The 20791-nt window shown below is 45.8% G+C and overlaps 1 protein-coding gene across 2 annotated transcripts in view; it reads left to right on the top strand.

Annotated features, from left to right (window-relative positions):
* Window positions 1-17835, top strand: part of OSBPL10 (oxysterol binding protein-like 10) — a 284632-nt gene extending 266797 nt beyond the window's left edge. For both annotated transcript variants that reach the window (XM_012646883.1, XM_012646882.1), the window contains 4 exons: window positions 7541-7727; window positions 9541-9723; window positions 14565-14718; window positions 16558-17835. In XM_012646883.1, coding sequence (XP_012502337.1) covers window positions 7541-7727; window positions 9541-9723; window positions 14565-14718; window positions 16558-16602 — 569 coding nt within the window. In that variant the 3' untranslated portion in view covers window positions 16603-17835. The remainder of the gene's footprint in view (window positions 1-7540; window positions 7728-9540; window positions 9724-14564; window positions 14719-16557) is intronic.
* Window positions 17836-20791: the final 2956 nt, after the last annotated feature.

The following is a 20791-nucleotide window of genomic DNA, read 5'->3' as shown; positions in this document are numbered from 1 at the left end:
GAGGTGGGAGTGTGTGGCTGGGATGTTCTAAGGACAGTGAGGGGGCCCACTGAGGCTGCAGCAGAGTGTGCAGGCGGGTGGGGCAGAGGAGACAAGGCCAGGTCGTGGGATCTGGTCTGGGGGCCTGGAAGAGCTTTGGCTTTTACTGTGAGTGAGATGGGAGTTGCTGGAGGGTGGACATGATCTTAGCCCCAGCACTGTGGCTGCTGAGTGAAGGTTAGACTGAAGATGGGAGTGGGGAGGGCCCAGGCGAAGGCAGAAGCAGAGAGATGAGTTGTTTCTTATTTCCTTTCCTCCCTCCTACACACACACACACACACACACACACACACACACACACACGGAGTTTCAATCTGTGATTTGATAAAACCAAATGCATTTTCTGGCACATAGAAAATGTTCATTCATCTTCTGTTCTGGGGATGTCCCTGCACTCAGCAGAAATACTTGTTGCCACTTGTCAAGACATGAAAAAACCAGACGCTTAAGTTGGAGTTTTGGTGGCTGCCTGCCAGTCTGTGGGCCTCTAAGCAGGGATTCCTGCCATTAGGGGAATATCTGGGAATTTCTGATAAAGGTAAAGATTTGCAAATTCGTTTTTAGTGATCTAGGGAATTCTTTAATCAGAGAAACTCAATCCCTCGGGAACCTTCAGGCTACTTCCTTCACTACTGAACAGTAGCCGCTGCTCCTCTCTCCCCGACTACCAGTGTGATTGCCCTTTAATGCTGCTCTCTTCCCTTCCTGGGCAGTTTGCTCATCTCTCGGCTCTTCCCTCTGCTTCTCTGCACCCTTGTCTGTCCTGTCTCCCTCTGGTGTCCCAGCCCGTCCCCTTCAGCCACACCCTCCGTGGGGCTTCCCTGCAGCCCATCAGCACACAGCGCCTCCTGCCATCGCTCTGCAGCTGTGCTGGAGAGAGTGAAGAGGTCCTTCAGCCCCCCTTGCCCTGCCCTGTCCCCGGAGCTCAACCGACATCTGTGCTGTCTCTTATTGTTGGCAGTTGTTGGCCTGTGATGTCTCGGGATCTCAGCTTCCCCATTCCCAAGAGGCAGCAAAGAAGGGCCTGGGGCCTTTGATTCACTCTGCACAGCCCAGACGGCCTAATGCTATGGGTGAGAAGCCATGTATTAGGTCATTAAATATGAAATGTCCGATTTCAAATCAAATGTGTAGTTTATTATATCTCAAACAAGAAGCAGTACAGTTAATCAAAGTATGCACCTAAACTGTCCACATAGTTTTGCCATCTTAATGGTAGCTTGCTTATGCCAGCCGTGAAGAAGCCTGGAGAGCAAGTGAGAATGAAATCATTAAAGGCATTTTCCACAGCTTGTTGAGAATTGAGTATTTCTCCTTGCAAGAAGTGGTCCAAAACCCGGAAGAAGTGGTAGTCACTTGGTGCAGGGTCTGGTGGATGACGGAGAATTTCCAAGTCCAGCTTCTGTAGTTTGAGCAGCGTTGTTTGTGCAACATGTGGTGGAGCGTTGTCTTGCAAGAGGATTGGCCTGTCTCTGTTGACCAATCTTGGCTGCTTAATTGCAAGCATCCATCATTTCATCCAATCGGCTGCAGTAGACATCTGTAATAGATTGTCCAGGTTTCATGAAGCTGTAGTGCATCATACCAGCGCTGGACCACCAGACAGACACCATTAGCTTTTTTGATGAATATTCAGTTTTGGGCTGTGTTTCTGCACTTCTTCTTTATCCAGCCATTGTGCTGAATGCTTGTGATTGTCAAAAAGAAGCTGTTTTTCATCACATGTAACAATACGGTGTAGAAATGGTTCACCTTTATGTTGCGACAGCAAAGAAAGGCAAGCTTCAAGATGATTTCTCTTCTGATGCTCGTTTAATTGATGTAGCACCCATCTATCCAGCTTCTTTACCTTGCCCATTTGTTTTAAGTGGTCCAATATTGTTGGAATAGTAATGTCAAACCTTGCTGCTATTTCACGTGTAGGATGAAATAGATTTGCTTCCACTACAGCTTTCAGCTCATCATTACCTACTGTGGTCTCAGGTCACCTACATGGCTCATTTTCAAGATTAAAATCACCAGAATGGAACTTCTCAAACCATCGATGTACTGTGCATTCATTAGCCACATCCTTCCCAAACACTCCGTTGATATTTTGAGCTGTCTGCACTGCAGTGGTTCCACAATGGAACTCATATTAAAAAATAACAAGAATTTTTGACTTATCCATGGTTTCACAAAAATTGCTCTAAAAAAAAAATCTGACAGATAATCACAAGCTAAAACACACATTTGAAAGACCAAGGATGTATTTCTCACAATAAAAATAAAATAAGAAGTGTCAAAGTGAAATATCAGAGATATCAACTGTCAAACTTAGTGCCTAAGGAAATCCGACATTTCATACTTAACAACCTAAAATAACATCCTCTCCTGAGACCCTCAGATGTAGCCATGCCTGAAGAGGTTTAGAATTTGCTGCTCTCACTTTTCCTACCTGCTTGAAACTTCTACTGAGAACTTCTCAGTAGAGTGCTCGGTGCAGAAGGAAGATTCTGGGTGGAGGCTCTGGAAGGCCTCTCCCGGGCAGAGCGCTTCCTGCCACCTGCCTGCTGTGCTCCTGCCGCGGAGGGGCGGGTGGGGACCACCTCTAGTTCTCGTGAGGCCTTAGGTCCTTTCAGTAGCCACATCCCCTCACCTGTCATTTTAACTAATTGTGTCCTCTGTAACACGTGATCTTATTTTTCACATGAGATAGTTCTAAGAATCCCCAAACTTCAAAGCAGAAGGTTCTGGTTCCTGTGCTCAGAGCTCCTTTGTGGGGCAAGGTGGGAGTTGGGTTAGTTTTCTTTTTCTCACATACTCCCTGCACATTCTATAAAGTTGTTGATTGGGTTTGAAATAGTAATTTTTCCGACGCCTCATTTTAAAAACCAGATCTTAGATGGGTCCACTTGAAATTTTGAATGTAAAATACATGGGCTTATCTCTTAAATCTTTGTCTTTAGGCTGTGGCATATTTGACAATGAAATGCCATTATGAAGTTCATGGTGCCATGAATTCACTTAGGCTGTGGCTCCGAGACTGCCCCCCACCCGCACCCCCACCCCAGCTTCTGCAGCTCTGACACTGAAAGCCCGTGATTGAGACCCCGTCCCGTCAACTTGAAGCTTATGTCCCTGGAAAAGCAAGGGCTGCTCTATGGACCCCTCCCGACCTCACGGTGGGAGCTGGGGCCCGTTTAGCTGCTCTTCACACAGGGAGGGGTCCCGAAACGCCCAAATCAGTGCCCAGCGCATGGCACAGTGTCGTAACTGAGTCTGTGGGGAAAGGCACTGAGCGCCAGAGGGAGAAGCGACGTGTCTGCCTGGGGCTTACTTGTGCACGAGCCGCTGGCGTCTGCAGACGCACTCCCTGGAGTTATGATCCGGGATTCCGTACTTTGAGAGTAGATGTCCTAGCACGATATTTTAGTTGTCCTCAGATCGAGTTCAGGCATGAAATCATTTAAAATGTATCAGTCTGAAAACCTTAATGCTTTGCCTGACGTTTATCGGTAAATCAGTTTGCGGATTTTCAAACGAAAACCTCCCAGCTTGACGGCGAACCACGACACGGAGCGACTGATATTTGGTGCGTTTCCGCCTCTCCCAGCTCTTAGGCCAAAGGAAGAAGTAACTTTCTCTCGTAATCCCATTTGTAAGTCTAATTGTAACATAGTCTTTTATTCATATTAAGGACAGATTTTTAAAATGTAAACCTGGAAAAAAGAGAGTTAGTACTGAGGAGGCATAGTCATGAGTGATTTAATGAATGAGCACACATTTATGGATTTTCAGAAAAGAGCCAAAGGAATGTGGTCTCACTGGTGCCTTCCGGTCATCTCGGCTCTGGGGCTCACTGACTTCTAGGGACTTGAGGGAAACGTCACCTTGGTTTGGAGAAGATTTTTCTAAGGATGAATGGGAGGAGGATGCTCTCTCTTATGAAAGAATTACATTTAAAAACCTCTCTTCCCACTGTCTGTTCCATCCCCCGCATGCATAACCTACTGCCAGACTTTATGGTTTCCTCTTTATCGCCAAGTAGCAATACTGTTAGGAATTCGCCCATTGAGGGAGCCGCTTTAGTGAGTGAGGAGTAATTACGCTATAAAACCTTCAGGATTCTGGTGCTGTGCCAGGCTGTGCTCGCTGAGTTTCAGAATCACCTTCTCCATCTTCGCCACAGCCCTGGGAGGTGCAGATCTCATTACCCACGCAGCACAGACGAGGAAACTGAGGTGCAGAAGTTAAGATCAACAGGCTGCTGAGTGATGGAGAACTTGGAACGATCCTCTAAGATCTCATCCATTTGTGGCATAGTCTCCATGTACAATGTTGTAAAGAAAATCTCAGCTGTGTGATCCTGCCTTACCAAGTTTATACTCGTGGATGAGACCAGGAAGCCCAGCTTGCCGAGCTCATGCTGTGTGTGCTCCTGTTTTGCAGGGTCGGCTGGCTAGACGTGTGGACGGGTGGGAGTCCCCAGGGTATTCCAGTTAAGGACAGAAAGGGTCAACTGTAAAAGAGGAACACAGTAGACACCAGGAGTGAAGTGGTGGTGCTGGGGAGGCATGTTGGCCACCTGGAAGGAAAGTACAGATGCTCTTCAGCTTATGATGGGCTTGCATCCTGACAACCCATCCTAAGTTGAAAATACCCTAAGTCAAAAATGCATTTAATGCACCTAACCTACCAAACATCATAGCTTAGCCTAGCTGACCTCAATGTGCTCAGACACTTACATTCGTCTACAGGTGCGCAAGATCACGTGCAGCACAGTACACTGCGAAGAATTCGGTTGTTTACCCTGGCGATTGAGGGGCTGATTGGGAGCTGCTGCCCAGCATTGTGAGAGAGTATTGCACCACCTGTGGCTGGCCCCAGAAAAGATCAAAATTCAAAATCCGAAGCACGGTTTCTACTGAATGCATATCGCTTTCACACCACCATAAAGTCAAAGACTCCTCAGTTAAACCACGTTAACTGGGGACTGTTTATGGTCCATTAGCACTGGGGTTGGGGGTTGAAGGCAAGGTGACCGGCAGCCTTCTCTCCAGGGCCCAGGGGCCTCTCCCAGCTGCCACAGGCTCCGAGGCCAGGAGGATATGGCTGGCAGGGGAGGAACCAGGGGGCTTGGGAGTAAAACTCAGGTAGAGAGGGACATCTGAGGTGACCTCTCTTCAATTTTCCCTTCTGACTTCTTGGTCAGGAACAACCAACAGTTGGTCTGTGTTTGGCATTGGCTGCAGTTTTCCACCTGCTTTGGGCAGCCTTCTCAAGTAACCCAGTTCAAGGAAGCTTTCAAAGTAGGCTTTGAAACAAAAACGCCATCAGACTGGGCCATTCTCCAAGGGTCCCGATCAGAAGGATCCGAACCGCAGTGTCCGATTCTCACAAACACAGCAGTCCTCCCATAAGTGCATGGATAGGAGGGGGCCTTCAAAGTCGCTTGGGGCAATTCTTCTCTCGGAGGTGGCGGAGGAGGGACAAGGGCCAGAGTGAGACATGAGTGGGCCTGGGGCTTTACTTTTGGGAAGATGGGTTAATTCAGTCAAGGGAGCCCCAGCAAGCTGGAGCAGAGAAGAGGGGAGAGGGCCCATCTGTTCTGACGTTCGGTATATTGAGTGTAGAGGAGTTAAGCCGTTTGTGCATTTACGTTCCACGTGTTCAGTTATATTCCCGCCAGAGGAAGGATTTCAGTGCTGCTGTGATATCTGCCCCCTGGTCTTGCCCATGTGACTGAGCCACCCACGGATCTCTTCTCCCCGGTGCTCTCAGTTCCTGCATGTGGCCACATGTGCGAGCATCCTGCTCCACTGGGAGTGACTGAGACCCTAGCCGTGTGCCAGTAAGCCGCCTTGGCTTTCATGCATTAGAGAACCGCTTTAACGGACTTCACTGAGAGTGAGGTTGCTGGTCTGGACAAGCCTAGTATAGTCTATATATTGTAGTTCATGGGCAGTTAAAGGAATCTGCAAGGGTAAATTGAACTATAGTTGAATGTATCTCAGTATTGACTTCAGCAACTACCAGTGATCACGACTCCTTTGTACAAAGTAGCTCCGTCTCTCCCGGCAAACTCATATACGCTAAAAGAATCCCCTCCCCAACCATCTTTCTCTCCTGGGCAAATTCTAGCTCTAATTAATTTAGATGCTTATCTAGCCTAAGAGATAAGCACTGGCCAGCGAATTACTTAACCTCCTGTTTCAGTTTCCTCATCCTTGTTTTAAAATGACAATTATCGCCGTATAGGGTGCTTGAGAGGCTGAAAGGAGAGCGGGCTTGTGGAGCCCCCAGGAATGTGTGGCAGCCAGAAAGTGCTGCACATGGGAGCTGTTGACGTCACTCTTTCCAGCAGAGGACCCGGGAGCCCAGGGAGGGGCCGTTGCTAACCCATTTCTGGTCCTCTGCCCTTCCTGAGCTCAGGGTGCCCTTGGTAAGGGGGTGAGCTTGGGGTGAGCTAGAGTGGAACCAAGCCCTGGGGTGCCTTATGTGGAATAGATCTTACAGGACCGTAGTGCTGGATCTCAGGGCCCCTCCCAGCCCGTATGGGACCTGTGTACACAAACTGTACAGTAGCCCTGGGAGCTTGTACATTCTGGAAGTGGTCTTTGAGAACTTGATGAAAACTGTGCCCACTCCCCCTTTTTTTCCCAAACCACCCTACGAACATTAATGTGGCCCTCTTCCTTAGAAAAATAAACCCACCTAATTCTGCATTGCTTCAAGAGGATCAAGGCCCCTCCACGCCCAATCCTTGGTTCCTGGGCTGGAGCGCTCCTGATCTGGAGGTGGGTGGGAGGTGGGTGTCGGTCTCCCACTCTTGGCAGGTGTCTCCCTCCAAGTTGCTGACAGCGATTATACAGTCTGATTTCTCTAACTTCATGAGAACCATGGAGGTTGTCTCTGTTGCTCTCACGATAAAGGCAGAACTCCTTAATGTACTTTTTAGAAGTTTAAAAGACAGGGTTTGTCCCCTGCGAACCTGGGCATCCTCCACACCTGTATACCTCCCTTCTGCACATGGGCCCTTTTCTCAGCCTCTTCACGCACACCAGCCTCCTACTCACCACAGGGCCTTTGTACGTGCTCCCCCCTCTTCCTTTCCCTCTTCACTTTCTCAACTCTTACCCAGCTCAAGTGTCTCTTCCTCAAGGAAATGTTCCCTTTCCAGACCAGTTCCTCCTGTTGGAGGCCTCCGTGGCACTGCCCCCCAACCCCACCTTTATCACAGTAACAATTTTTTGTTCATGTGCTGATTAACATCCACCTTTCTGTTCTGCTCCCTGAGGGCAGAAAGTGGGTCTGTTTTGTTCACCGTTGTATTCTCAGCGCTTTGCACAGTGCGTGGCACATGGGAGAACACATGGCGACTGTGCAGCTGACCTCTGCAGAGGTGGCAGACGTGACATCTGTCACACGAGGCACCTCGGTTTCTCATTTTCGTGTCTTCTGATCCCCGATGCCCCGTTCCCGTGTTCGTGTGCTAACTTTCCCTCCTCTCTCCCTGGAGGTGTGCTGAGGCTCCTGGAACACGGGGAGGAGTATGTGTTCACCCTGCCGAGTGCCTATGCCCGGTCCATTCTCACTATCCCATGGGTGGAGCTTGGAGGAAAAGTCAGCATCAGCTGTGCCAAGACCGGGTACTCGGCGACGGTGATATTCCACACCAAGCCTTTCTACGGAGGGAAAGTCCACAGGTAGGAGCTGACCAGGAAGGCCCTGGCTTTGTCTTACCACGATGTCCTGAGTTTCCTTCCTCCATTAGAAGATTGAGTTTCAGTGATGGGATGAGTTGAAAATCAAGATAAAGTTGTTAACTGGTCTTTTTTCAAAAAAGGGATGTTTTTTCCTCACCTCACGTGGCAGTTGTTGGGAGCCCTCTCCACTTTAAACTTAAGGTGAAATCCTTGATGTGATGCATTTGCAGAACACCCACCAGAGCATAAAAGGCAGTTCTGTTTGTTGCAATAGACTCTCCCTTCTGAAGCCACAGCTTGTTTCTATGCTCTGAAGTGATTCATTCTGTGAACCCAGACATTGCCAAACAGTTCCCCCTTTCACTTTCAATTGACTACATTAACTATCCTGAATCCTTGTATCATGCATCTATGCGATCAATATCATTTCTTTCCTTTGAGAGCTGGGAAGGCCCAAGTATAAGAGGTCTGCTGGTTGAGGAAGCACAAAATTGTCCTTATTGCTACAACTGTAAAAAAAAAAAAAAACAGGTCTGCTGCACAAGCAAGCTTCCAACTTTGCCCTTTTTCTTGGAAAGCATTACTCTGCATGGCATTAACATGAGGTGTCAGAGGATTCCCCATCATAACCCAGGCACATGGGTGCCCCGGGGGCATTCTGCAGCCAGTACACACTGGCTTGCAAAAGCTGATTTGTGTACATTTCTCCCCATCTCCACGTTCTGTGATACCACGTTGGTAGTTGAAATCAGCAGTGATGGAACACCACAGAAATCAGCAAATGCCACAAATCAGAAATCTGACTCCCTGGAGAGCCAGTTGTTGAACATTTACCAGCACACCACTAATACCCTTCCACTGTATGCACCCCAGATTCCTCATACCTGCTTGTGAGCCTCTGCCTCACCACCTATGAACTGTGGCTGTTTTCGGGCTCAGGAAGAAAGTTCAAGCCTATGTTTGAAAACTCTAACTTCAGCCTGTGATGGGCCTTAAGAAAATGAGGAGCTCAGCTCCTCAACTTGGCTGCTTCGGAGCAGGCTTCCCTGTTTCTGCTGCGTTACTCTGACTGCAGAAAGCTGGAAGGTGGAGAGGGAGGTGGGAGTCTGCTTTCACCCAGCGGTAGAAATGTGGAGTTATCACAGGAGAGGCAGGCGAAAGCAAGGTCACAAATCTCCTCAAAGGCCCTGTTAGAGAGAGGCTGGAGGTCATCTCCTGGCGCTGGTAGGAAGGCACTGATGTGAGGCCGAGAGTCTAGGTTTTGCTCCGCCTTCACTTAGAGCGCGTGTGGATGCTGGGGTGGACCCTTCCCTCCCTCTCCAGTGCGAGCTCCGTTGGGATTGTCAGGAGCCACGTTTGACCCCCAGATGGAACTGACCTCATTTAAGGATTGAAAAGCTCTCCCTACACTCTTACACTCTCTTTGGGGTTACAATATAGCACTATCAGATGCTATTTTGGGGAGGAGAGAGTATGTTTTGTTTTGCTTTTGCTGAATTGCTTGATTTCCATCCCAATGAAAACATTTTATGTAAACATTGTGTGCTTATCAAAGCTAAGAAATTAATGGTGCTACATTACTGTTAACAAATCTAGACTTTATTCAGATTTCACCAGTTTTTCCACTGATGCTTGCTTTTTCTGTTCAAGGATATTAGATCACATTTTAAGAGCCAGTCTTTGAGAAAAACTACAAAAAAAATCTTTCCTTCCCACCTTCCATAAAAAATTCTCTAAGCATGAGTACACCTTTCGCAGTCTCTGTTTTGATAATCTTGCAAAGTGTGTTCATTCGACTCATTCATTAATTCAGGGTCACAGCAGAAGTGAAGCACAATCCAACCAACACCATTGTTTGTAAAGCCCATGGGGAATGGAACGGTACATTAGAGTTCACCTACAACAACGGAGAAACCAAAGTCATCGACACGACCACGTTGCCGGTGTATCCCAAGAGGATCAGACCTCTGGAGAAGCAGGGGCCCATGGAGTCCAGGTGAGGCCAGGCTGTGCACTTCCCTTCAGCTGAGCTGTCCTCGGCACTTGACTTGAGCGACGGAGAGGAAGGCTTTGAAAGCTCAGCTAATGGAAATGGGCCAGCAGTCATGTTCTTCTAGCTTCTTTAGATATTTGAATTTTCCACTGTCACTTAGGAATAGATCCTTTTAGCTTTTAGTTGAGTCATTTTGCAATTATGGGGTGGGGTGTGCAGATAGTCTACAGCAGACTTTTAATGCTTGAGAAAGTTTGCCAGGTAATCTGTTGCTTGACTGCAGAAGTAAGTACAGAGAGTTGCTAGTAATTAAAGAACTGTGCAATGAAGCAATGCGATACTAATTTTTTTCTTACCAGATTAACATTATTTAAAAAAATTAAGCGTCGGCAAAGGTGTAATAAAGTAGATACTCTATACCCCATCTTTCCATAGGAGTGTGTCACTGTAGCTGTATGGATCAATAGCTTTAAATTCACGAGTTTACTTTAATCTTGCACGGGCAGGCCCCGGGTTATGGACTACCCGACTTAATGGCATTCTATACTTATGAACAGGTTCCCAAGGCTCCCCATGAGGATAGTTCATAATTAAATTAATAATCCGGGAACTAGTTTCTTCTGTGTTTGTAAACAAACCCACGTGGTGTAAGCCGTTCCCTGGCGTGGCATCTTCGCACCAGCGGCTAGTCTCATTGCTGTATGGTCTCTTAGGCACAGCAGCACTTTTGCCTTTTTAGTCCGATTTTGTGAATCTGGGTTTACCCTATGCCCGTGCCTCCAAAATGAAAGTCCACTGCAAGTCCAGGTGAGCCTGCAGCGAAGAGAAAGGTGATTACAAAAAGTAGAAGTGATTAAGCGTTCAGAGAAAGGCCAGACTCCATCATTCATTGGGAAAGACTTAGGCTTCAGTTGCTCAACTATCAGGACAATTATACAGGATAAAGTGAGAATAACGGAACATGTGAAAGGCAGTGCTCTAGTGAAATCATCCGTTATTACTAAACAGCATGGTGGATTAATTATTGGAATGGAAAGGTTGTTACTAATTTGGTTAGAAGATCAAAATAAGCGTAACATTCCTCTTAGCCTAGGAATTAGAAGAGAAAATGCAATAGTTCCTGTAACTTATTACAGTACAGTGATATTATTATTATTACTGTACGTGCACTGTTCATCAGGGGTCTGAGTTACGTATAAATCTAGCCTAAAGATGTTCTCAGGAATGTATCATCTGTAACCTGGGGACCACCTGTATTCTACTTCTGGGAATCTATTCCCTGAGAAAATTCTTAAATTCAGAAAATATTTTAAATGAAAGTATTTATTTTATTTTTTTGAAGAAAACTAAACAACAAAAGAAAGAAAAACCACCTGACTGTCCAACATTTGGAAAATGGTTAAGTAAATTATGAAGTATCCATTCAATTATTTAATAGTATGTCCACTCTATGGTATGAATATAATATAGCCACTTTAAGTGATGTTTTTGCAGGTATACAAGCAGAATCTTCTTGGAATATGCCATTTTTATTTTTTAGTCTAGGCCGTCAACCACCTGTGGCTCATTTGCCAAATCCAGCCTGTGGCTGATTTTGTAAATAAAGTTTTATTGGAACACAGCCACGATCATTCATTCACATACGGTTTATGGCTGCCTTTCTACTACAACAGCAGGGTTAAGTAATTGCAAACAAAAACATACAGGCTGCAAAGCCTGAAATATTTACTATCTGGCCCTTTACAGAAAATGTTTGTCAACCCCTGCTCTAATCTAAAAGCATGTGCTCTTTAGAAACATGTAGGGCTAAAATGAAATTACAGGTGATTCTGTGAAAGGATTTACCATTAACTAGAAGAGTTTGTAACCAAATGGAAAAAGTGCTTATTAAGTGGAAACAAAGCCAGGGATACAAACAGTGTGCATAAATAATACATTATAACTGAGTTTAGTAAAAACAGAGCTTCAGTGTCCCTGGAACCTTTGTACACTTTGTCTTGTTAATCTGTTTAATGGAGGACAGTGAGCATAACCTTTTGTGTGCAAATGGAGGGCATGAACTCTTACCGGTCATCTTTTTTAGCCCAGCTATCGGGCAGCAGCAGCAGGACAAGGGAGAGGCTGAAATAAGGGAAGAAATCATCCCCTTGCCCACAATGCCTCCGATGAAGCACTACCAGGATAGGAAACCCTGTGGTTCATATCATGGCATGACTATTGTTTCTGGTCTGGCTGTTGAGAACAGAGCTATGATTACCTGCTACTTTTGTTCCGAGGATATCAGAGTAGGTTACCTACTTATTAAGACTCTGCTTCCTCAGAATTCAGCCTGGAGCAGGGATGCAATCTGGTGTCAGAGTAAGAGAGAAGGTGCTGCCTCTTTTTGTCTTTGTATGTGTACTTTCCTGAAAGATGGACTGAACTACAGTCGCCCCTCCCTTATCCACGGATCATTGTCGGTGGTTTCAGTTACCCACGGTCAACCACCACCTGAGAATAGGGCAGTATTTTGAGAGAGAGCATGTGCACGCACATTCACATAACTTTTATTATGGTATATTATAATTGTTATATTTTATTAATCTCTTACTGTGCCTAATTTATAAATTAAACTATATCATAGGTATGTATGCATAGAAAAAAACATAGTATATATAAGTTTGGTACTAGCCACAGTTTTGGGCATCTCCTGGGGATCTTAGAACGCATCCTCCTCCATGGATACAGGGGAGACTACTATATAGAGAAATTGAGCCCCCTCACCCTTGTTCTCTGCAGAGGAAATAGCCTTGAGAAGTGAAGTGGCTGGTCTAAGGCTCTCTCGCCACTCAGAGCACCTGTGCCCGCTTCCTGCCATCTTATCTGGGCCTTACCTGCAGAGGCAAAGGAGGGACGATCAGTGTGGCTGGGTGGGCCAGTGGTTAGAACAGTTGTCTCAATGGTGCCAGCCCTGGCAAGGCCTGCTGTCCCCAGCCAGCTCCCTTGGAAGGGAACTACTGCCCCATTAGGGGTAGAGTACAGATATTCTGTCATCTCCCCACACCTCCAAGTCTGTTCATGATGCCCAGAGCCTGGACTGAGCAGGGGGCCTGCCTTGGCCAGTGCCCAGGGATGCCCACCCTTGCCATGCTGTCCTTCCCTCCTCACACGGGGCTCCCCTTTTCCACCGACTTGCTCCTGACCCCCTATCCTGAAGGCGCCTTGCCTTTCTGCCTTTTCTTTTAGCTTGGTGTTCGGAGCCTGCCTTAGCCGAGCCCGCACCCACTCTGTGCTCCTCCCCACCCTCAGGGGACGCTCTTGGTTGGGTCTGTGTGCGCCTCTGGGCAGAGCTCCATCTGTGGGCCAGCTCTTGGCCCAGCACCCCCTCCAGTGCTGTGGGGTCTCTGCCCTCTACACTTGGGGCCGCTGTCTTATGATGGCACTGACCATGGGAAGTCCTGCCCTTGAAAGGATGCCCCTCGCTCCGCCTGTCCTCGTGCCTGGTCCCTCCCTGAGCGTGAGCTGCGTGTTGAGGGTGTGGGTGATGAAAAGGGCTGTGATTTGACCCGACACCCTCTGTTGTTTCCTTGCCTCACCGCACTCTCCTGTTTGGGCCAGCCTTCCTCTTAAATCAGGGAGCAGGGCAGAGTAGAAAGCATGGGCTGTGAGGCCAGTCAGACTGGGCTTCACATCCCAGTTCCAGAAGTTGCTCTTGCTGTAAAATGGGGGCCGGAGCATGGCTCTCCTCGGGTCTCTGTGTGGTGGATTCAGGGCGGCCCAGTGGGCTGGGGCGTTAGCAGCCGGAGCTCTGCCCTTGTCAGTTTCTCCCCTTGGCGTTCGACCCTCCTCAGGTGCTGCTCACCCTCCTCATTCTGCTGGCCGCCCCTCTGCCCTTCCTCGGCGCGAGCCAGGTCCATGCTCACAGCCTCCCGCTGCGCCATGCCCTCGCTGTAGAAAGGGTGAGGGCACCCACTGTAGAAGTGCTCCCTGGCCCGAGATCTAGCGATCGTTTCCTTAAGGCCAGGGAGGGAATCCTCACCACTGAGAATTCTGACAGTTCCTTTGGTGTGAAATCCTGCCTTTTCCTGATGCCTTTAAGTGAGGAAGTGCATGGGAGATGGTGTCCTGATTATGACGGCTCCTTTCCTCTCCCTCTAGAACAGTGTGTCTGAATCCGGGTGGTCCCCAGAAGTCCTGAGGAGGAAAGCTGTGTGTTAAACACAAGCCAATTCAGGCTGCCTTCTAAGGCGAATGAATGAGGCAGAGAAGCAGCTTCCGTGTAGGGGCCGGGGAGATGACAGATCCCGTGCCGTAAGCGTGTGCGTGCGTGTGCACACACCACAGTCTGTGATGCGTAGCTCTGCGTGCCCTTGTGGGAAAGCAGGCATCGCTCATATTTACCAGCCTGGTGACGTTGGGCAAGTCACCTTAAGTTTTGTGGACCTTACGTTTTCTCCTCTGTAAAATGGGGATAATACAGCATCTATATCACTGGGTCATTGTGAGGATTAAATAAGTTTATATATATAAAATACTTAGAAATGTGGTAAATGCCGTATTTGTCTACTATCGTTGTTTGCTGGGGTTGTGTACTGCAAACTATTAATACTACTACTATTAGACCTGATCCCCAGAAACTTTGAGCCCCGAGAAAGGCATGGTGCTGGGGATGAGTGGAGAAGAGAAATAGCACGGATGTGGAGCCAGGCAGCCCCGGGTTCGAACCTGGCTTGCACGGTCTTTGAGGCACCTGGGAGGAGCTGCCCCAGAGAGTGCTTCCCTGTTCCGGCTGCTCCTTGCCAGGACTGTCATCCTCCAGCCGGCTGGCCCTGCCTCATTGTTTCCTGTCTTCCATGCATCTCCAGGAACCTCTGGCGGGAGGTGACCCGATGCTTGCGGCTGGGGGACATTGATGCAGCCACCGAGCAGAAGCGGCGCCTGGAGGAGAAGCAGCGGGCGGAGGAACGGAAGCGAGAGAACCTCCGCACACCATGGAAGCCCAAATATTTCATCCAGGAGGTAACTCTGCCCCCTGTCCTTGGGCTCTTGCCCATGAGAGAACTTGTCCTGGGAGGGCAGATGGCTTCTTCTTGGAAACCTGGCAGATTGGATGAATAATCTGTAGGGGCAGGGCAGGCCCTGGCCAGACTGGGGCAGCTTGGCTCTGGCTCCAGCTTTGGACGAGGCTTCAGGACAGTTTTTCTGCAACAACATCATGATAGCGTCTCAGGGCCTGAAACGGTCTGCAGGGCAGAACCAAGCAGCTGACACTTCCCCTCCGGTCTCTCTCCCTCAGAAAAGCCTATCAGCCTGCCAAGGAGGGAAAGGAATGGGATTGCACGCCTGGATACTGTTCTATTTAGACAAAGAAAATCGTCATAACCCCTGTTACTTTATTATTAGTAACAAATTAGTTGCGAAGCCCCTTGCGGCCCATCTCCACACCTGGGTGGGCTGGAACCTCACGACTGAGAACTGTGTTTCAGAGCTTTGCCTCTTGTGGGCCAAAAGGGACGGACATGCTAGGGAGGGCCAGCCTGAGTCCTGTACCTGAAATGCTGCTGCTGTCACCCAGGAAGGTGACACTGGAAGGCAGAAATGATATCCATGTGACTGCCCACTCGCTGGATAAGCGAGCAAGGCACTGTGTGCCCGGTTGAGGCCCTTAGGATCTTGACATTGTTTGGGGAGTAATTGGGAAGAATTCTGAGTACAGAATTGGAAATTATGAAAATGTAGCAGCCACATTTTTAAGGCAGGTCCTCGGGAGCCCAGCAACACCAACACCCCTGCTGAGGCCTGGGGCAGATGTGGGGGTCCATACCTTGATGATAGACCGATTGTCTGCTTCACAAGGAGCCAGAAATTTGGATTTTTATGAGGAATATGATATTCCCATGGTGTCAAGGAATTGCAAAATTTTTAAACATGAGGAGCTAACTGAAATGTATCTGATGGGCTTATTTTAGCCCCGGTGCTAATAACTGACTTGTGCAAGGAGGGAGTATTCTGTCTAGACATAATAAGGTTGGCAAGTGAATTAGGGCGCTGTAGTACCTGGAGGTGGACTCACGGCCAGCAGCAGGAGCCACTGTTCTCCCCAGAGTCAGGACCTAAAGGCTGTGGATCAAAAGGAGACTTCAAGGTTGGATTCTGGTTCCGACAGGAAGGCTGCTTGCTCTGCCTTTTTGTGTCACTGAGTGGAGACTCTTTGTGGGAGCCTTGTCCAGGTGAGGTAAATCCTCACAGGATCCTTCTAGGAGGTGGATCTGGTCTCTGAGACATCTGCTTTGCCTGGCTTCTGTGGAAAGGCATTCATGAAACCCCAACAAAAAACCATTTACAGTTCTCCCTGGGTTTCGGAAAAGCCAGTATGTTCTTAACAGAAGGCATGGGGACATGTAAAGAATAAAAATCATCCCAACACCAGAAGTTACCATTCAGTATACTCCCTTCTAGTCTAGAACCAGATCATATATACCATGTTGATTCTTGACTTTTTCTCACTCCATATTTGATTGGTGGTGTTGCTTGTGTGTGTCGATTTGTGACTGCCGAAGAGAGCCTTTATTGGGCGTTCCCTTGCCGGCTGGTGGGCTGGAAGTCACTGGTACGCACACACCTCACCTTTTCTTTCCCCTGTTCATTCATCCGACTACTCTATTTTTTCCTTGTCCTGCTGTCTCAAAGTGCCAAGATAGGAAGATCAGCTGGGCTGAGGAGGGAGAGAGACCAGCAGGGTGGCCTGGGTGTGAGACAGCAGGAGCAGGGCAGACACACAGATTGGCAGTGGTCATCCTTGCTCTCTCCTCTTCCCTGCTGAGGTCTCCATGTAATGCCTCCTTCCTTCTCTTACAGGGCGATGGCTGGGTATACTTCAACCCCCTCTGGAAGGCACACTGATGGCATGGAGGTGCAGAATTTCCCAAAATAGCCCTGTTTTTATAGGAATTAAAGTGGTACAGTATCAAGGTTTTGTTGGCTTTCACTGAGACCTCATGTTAGCATCCAAGAAATGGTAACAGGGAGAGAAATTATATACTGTGAAAATAGCACCCCCAAACTCTGCTGAAGGATTGAATTTATTCAAGAGCCATTTGGGGCATGTGTGTGTACACACTATATATGTTCACACGCACGCACTATGTACACATCTGAGTATTACACATGTAAATACTGCACTCACCGAGGTTTAAGTGGGTAAACACGAGCTCCTTTTTATCAATGAGGTTTGAAGTTTTCTATTTTTTACTTTGCCAGAAATGTTTTACACTCACAAAGATAAACTCCTGTCAAAGGTGAATTGGCATGGCCCAATTGATGTCCATGTGGTAGAAAGTGGCTCATTCCAGGTAGAAGTGCGGGTGGTTATCATTTCAAAATTGTTGTGATTCTCACCTCCCTCCCCACATCAGTGTTTTGTTTGTCTACACCCAAGAAAGATAAACAAACATTTCCTGCTGGATAGGGTGGGCAGGAAGCTGTTAAGGTTTATGCCAGAGCCTTGCAGGATGGAGCACCTCTGGGAGAACTCAGAGCCAGACCCCACCAAGGAGTTCTCTGCCCATTTTTCCGACAATTTCTCACACTCCAAGCACTAGTCATACATTTTTCAGAAGCTGCTGCTTTTATAGCAGAAAACAAATCATATTGGAGACCTCACTACTTTTGTGATGAAAAGGGCTTTAGAAATTAAATACAGGCATGCATATCCAAACATGCACAACCACAGCCTCAATCCTGTATTTAGTTTGGGGAAAGAGAAAAGAATTTCTTGTGGACTTTTTCTTTAACTGCATCTCTCTGGCTTGTCCCAAACTCTACAAGAAAGCACTGTGATTAAAACACACATAAAGCCGGCATAAGCGTTCCATGGTTTCAGTTGAATTTCAGTTGTCAGCCTTTACAAAATTAGGTCGAATAAGTAACCAAAATAAAAATCAAGGAAAAAATGAAATGTCTGATTTTTGTTCAATGCTCAATTTTTTACTGTGCCACTCTAACGATATTTATAAAATCCAATAATAGCATGAATGCTTCTCTGTAGTAATACTAATTTTGTGCCTTTTGTCTGCTTTCTTAAGACTAATTGTTCACACTTTGTAGATATTAGACAAATATATTTCGATTAAATACTATATTTGTGTGTCTGTATTTTATTTTCAGGGATTCAAAAGTTCTGATTAGTGGCTCTAAATGAACTCATTTTCTTGGCTAGATATTGCTAATTATTGATGTGAATGGCAATCTTATCAAAACAAGTGTTTTAAACACATTTAAAAACCTACCAGATAAACATTATTTATGGATATAAGTTCATACACTTATCTCCATATCCAGTGAGTGTTTTGTGAGAGGCGTTACTGCCAAAAGTCACAATGTAAGCCTGTTTAGGTCCAAACATCTAGGTGTTTAGAACCATTTTATTTCTGAGCGGGAAAGTAGAATAGATACTATTTGGAGAAAAAGAGCAAAAAACATAAAACAAAAAAACCTCAGCGAGAGACTGAAAAGTAATCACTGGGGTAGTTTTGAATTTTCCAGTCTTACAAAGCATAAACCATCTGGGAAGTAAAACATGGATAAGTAAGTCTCATTTTTCTGCTCGACAGGGGGTAGATTTAAAATTGTGAACTATTACTTGCTAGATTTACATAAAACATGTAGAACTCTAAGAATAATTATGAACACCCATATATCCACTGCTTAAGTAAAGAAACCTGTTTGCCAGTACCTTAGAAGCCACCATTGTGTCCCTATATAACTGTATTTCCTCCCTGCCCCACCTCCTTTCCCTCCTGGAGTTAACTGTCCTCTTTTGTATCCTTAGAGTTCTTTATATACTCCGGGTATTAGTCCTTTGTCAGTTACAGTTTGGGTGTTCTTTTTGTTTGCCCAAGATATCCAGTACATGGCTGTGGTCCTCGGGTAATTATTAAAGGCCACTGAACAGAGGCGTAGAACTTATTGCATTTCAAAACTTAACTATAAAGCCAGGGTAATCAAGATGGTGTAGTGTTGTAAGGACACACAATATAGATCAGATCAGTAGAACAGAATAAAGAATCCAGAAATAGACCAACACATTTTTGATCAGTTTTCTACAAAGGTGCCAATTAAATGGTGAAAACAATAGTCTTTTCAACAAACGGTGTTGCCTCAACTGGAGAGAAAAATAAAACATTTCAAGTTATATACAAAAATCAACTCAAACAGTACATACCTAAATGTAAAAGATAAAACTTTATATAATCATGAGATATGAACTGGGGGAGGTTTGCCACTGACAGGTCTCTATTAATTTCACTTTTTATATTCCTTAGGGGAAAGAGGTAACAGAGCTTGACTAGTGCCCATTTTTGCAATGTTAATTCAGTCTTTTCGTTAATAGGACAATTAAATCAGTTTTACAAATTTCCTTCGGTAGGATGCAGACCTGAGCTCTGATCCATGTTATTCTGTGAAAAGAACACACGTTTCATCTATCTAGCTTGTTTGAATTAAGACAGTGTGCTGAGGTTACAAAGAGAATGCATTGTTGTCATAGTCAACTCTGGCTGCCATTTGGTCTTAAGTTTTCACTCAGTCTCATCAGCTCCACCTTTCACCAAATTCACAAAAGCAGACACTTGATATTTTAATCAACATGCCTCCAGGCTGTTTTTAAGATTGAGAAATAGAGACAACAAATAATGCTATATTTTCTGAGTAGTAAGGAAACTGTAAGAGGTGGGAAACCTGTGGCCTTCTAGGCCCTTAAAAGCAGTCTCTTTTGACTGAATCCAAATTTTACAGAACAAATCCTTTTATTAAAAGGAGTTCAGCAGAGATAGATGAAGCTAGAATTTCTTGCCTCCTTTGGTGCTTAAAAAAGAACAATCTTGAAATCAGAAGTTCCCCATTTTGTTTCTAAAATTCCACTTCTGATAATAGTAGATTAGAATGGACCAACTACTCAGCTAAAGGCAGTTAGTTAGAAAAGCTGAACAAGTAAATGTTTAAAGCAATGCCTGTGTTAAGATTTCATAGAACCAATAGTATCATCAGGCCAGAATTGAGAAGACAGAAATTCTGAGGCAAGTCGGGCATTTGAGGCCATTTTCCCCCGGGAAATTGGTGTTGAACAGCAATTTTAGTAATTTTGGGAGGGCAAATGTTCACATTCATATCTGCTTGGGTGGCATCACTGGAGAATTTCAGACTAGGAATAATGAACAAGCCCTTATAGGGATAGCAGGGGAGCTTTGTACGTAATATTCATCCCTTATTAAGGTGATTCTGGCCTGCTAGTTCCCTGAGGTACTTAGCAGAAAGAAAAGGAAATCTGTAAAGTAAAATAAAACTTTAGGCCTAAACTTACTTACCCATACAATTTAAAAAATACAATATCTAGGACACAAATCCATGCCCATTAGGGGAAAAGACCACACAAACAACCAGCAGAAAAAATACCACCAGACAACAGAAACCCACAAGAGCTCTAGATAATGTATTTGTCAGGTACAATTTAAAATTCTGCTCAATATATTAACTAAGAGACAAGACTGGGAATTTCAGTGGGTCAAGTGTAAACCATAAAGAGACATAGCCAATTTAAGAGGAAAAAACCACAAATTTTATAATTATAAAACATAGTAAATAAACCCCATCAATGGATGGGTTTAACAGCAGATTAGCCATAACTTGATGAGAAATTAAAGCAAGTCAGGAGGAGAGACCTTATGAGTAAGAAGGTATTTGTTTAACTGGAGTCTCAGAAGAGAACAGAGCATAGAGCAGAAAGAACATTTAAAAAGATAATGACTAAGAACTTTAAAAAACTGATGAACACCACGTCACAAAATTAAATGCTCAACAAGTTCAAAGAAAGATGAAAAATATGTATTATGCAAATACTATAAGAAAGCTGGCATGATGGTAATGAGACAAAATAGGCTTTTAAAAAGCCTTACTGAAAATAGTCTGAATTTCCAAAAAAATTGAAGGTTCAATAGTATGTGATTTTAATACATCCTTCTCAGTAAATAAGATGAAAAAATAGTTATTAAAAAAATATGCCCAGACAACTGCCAAAAGAGCACACAATGCTTTC

The sequence above is a fragment of the Propithecus coquereli genome, unplaced genomic scaffold (assembly GCF_000956105.1).
Source record: "Propithecus coquereli isolate 6110/MARCELLA unplaced genomic scaffold, Pcoq_1.0 Scaffold251, whole genome shotgun sequence".
Taxonomy (NCBI): domain Eukaryota; kingdom Metazoa; phylum Chordata; class Mammalia; order Primates; family Indriidae; genus Propithecus; species Propithecus coquereli.
The sequence above is the reverse complement of the archived record's forward strand: the minus strand, read 5'-3'. Positions and strand labels throughout refer to the sequence as shown.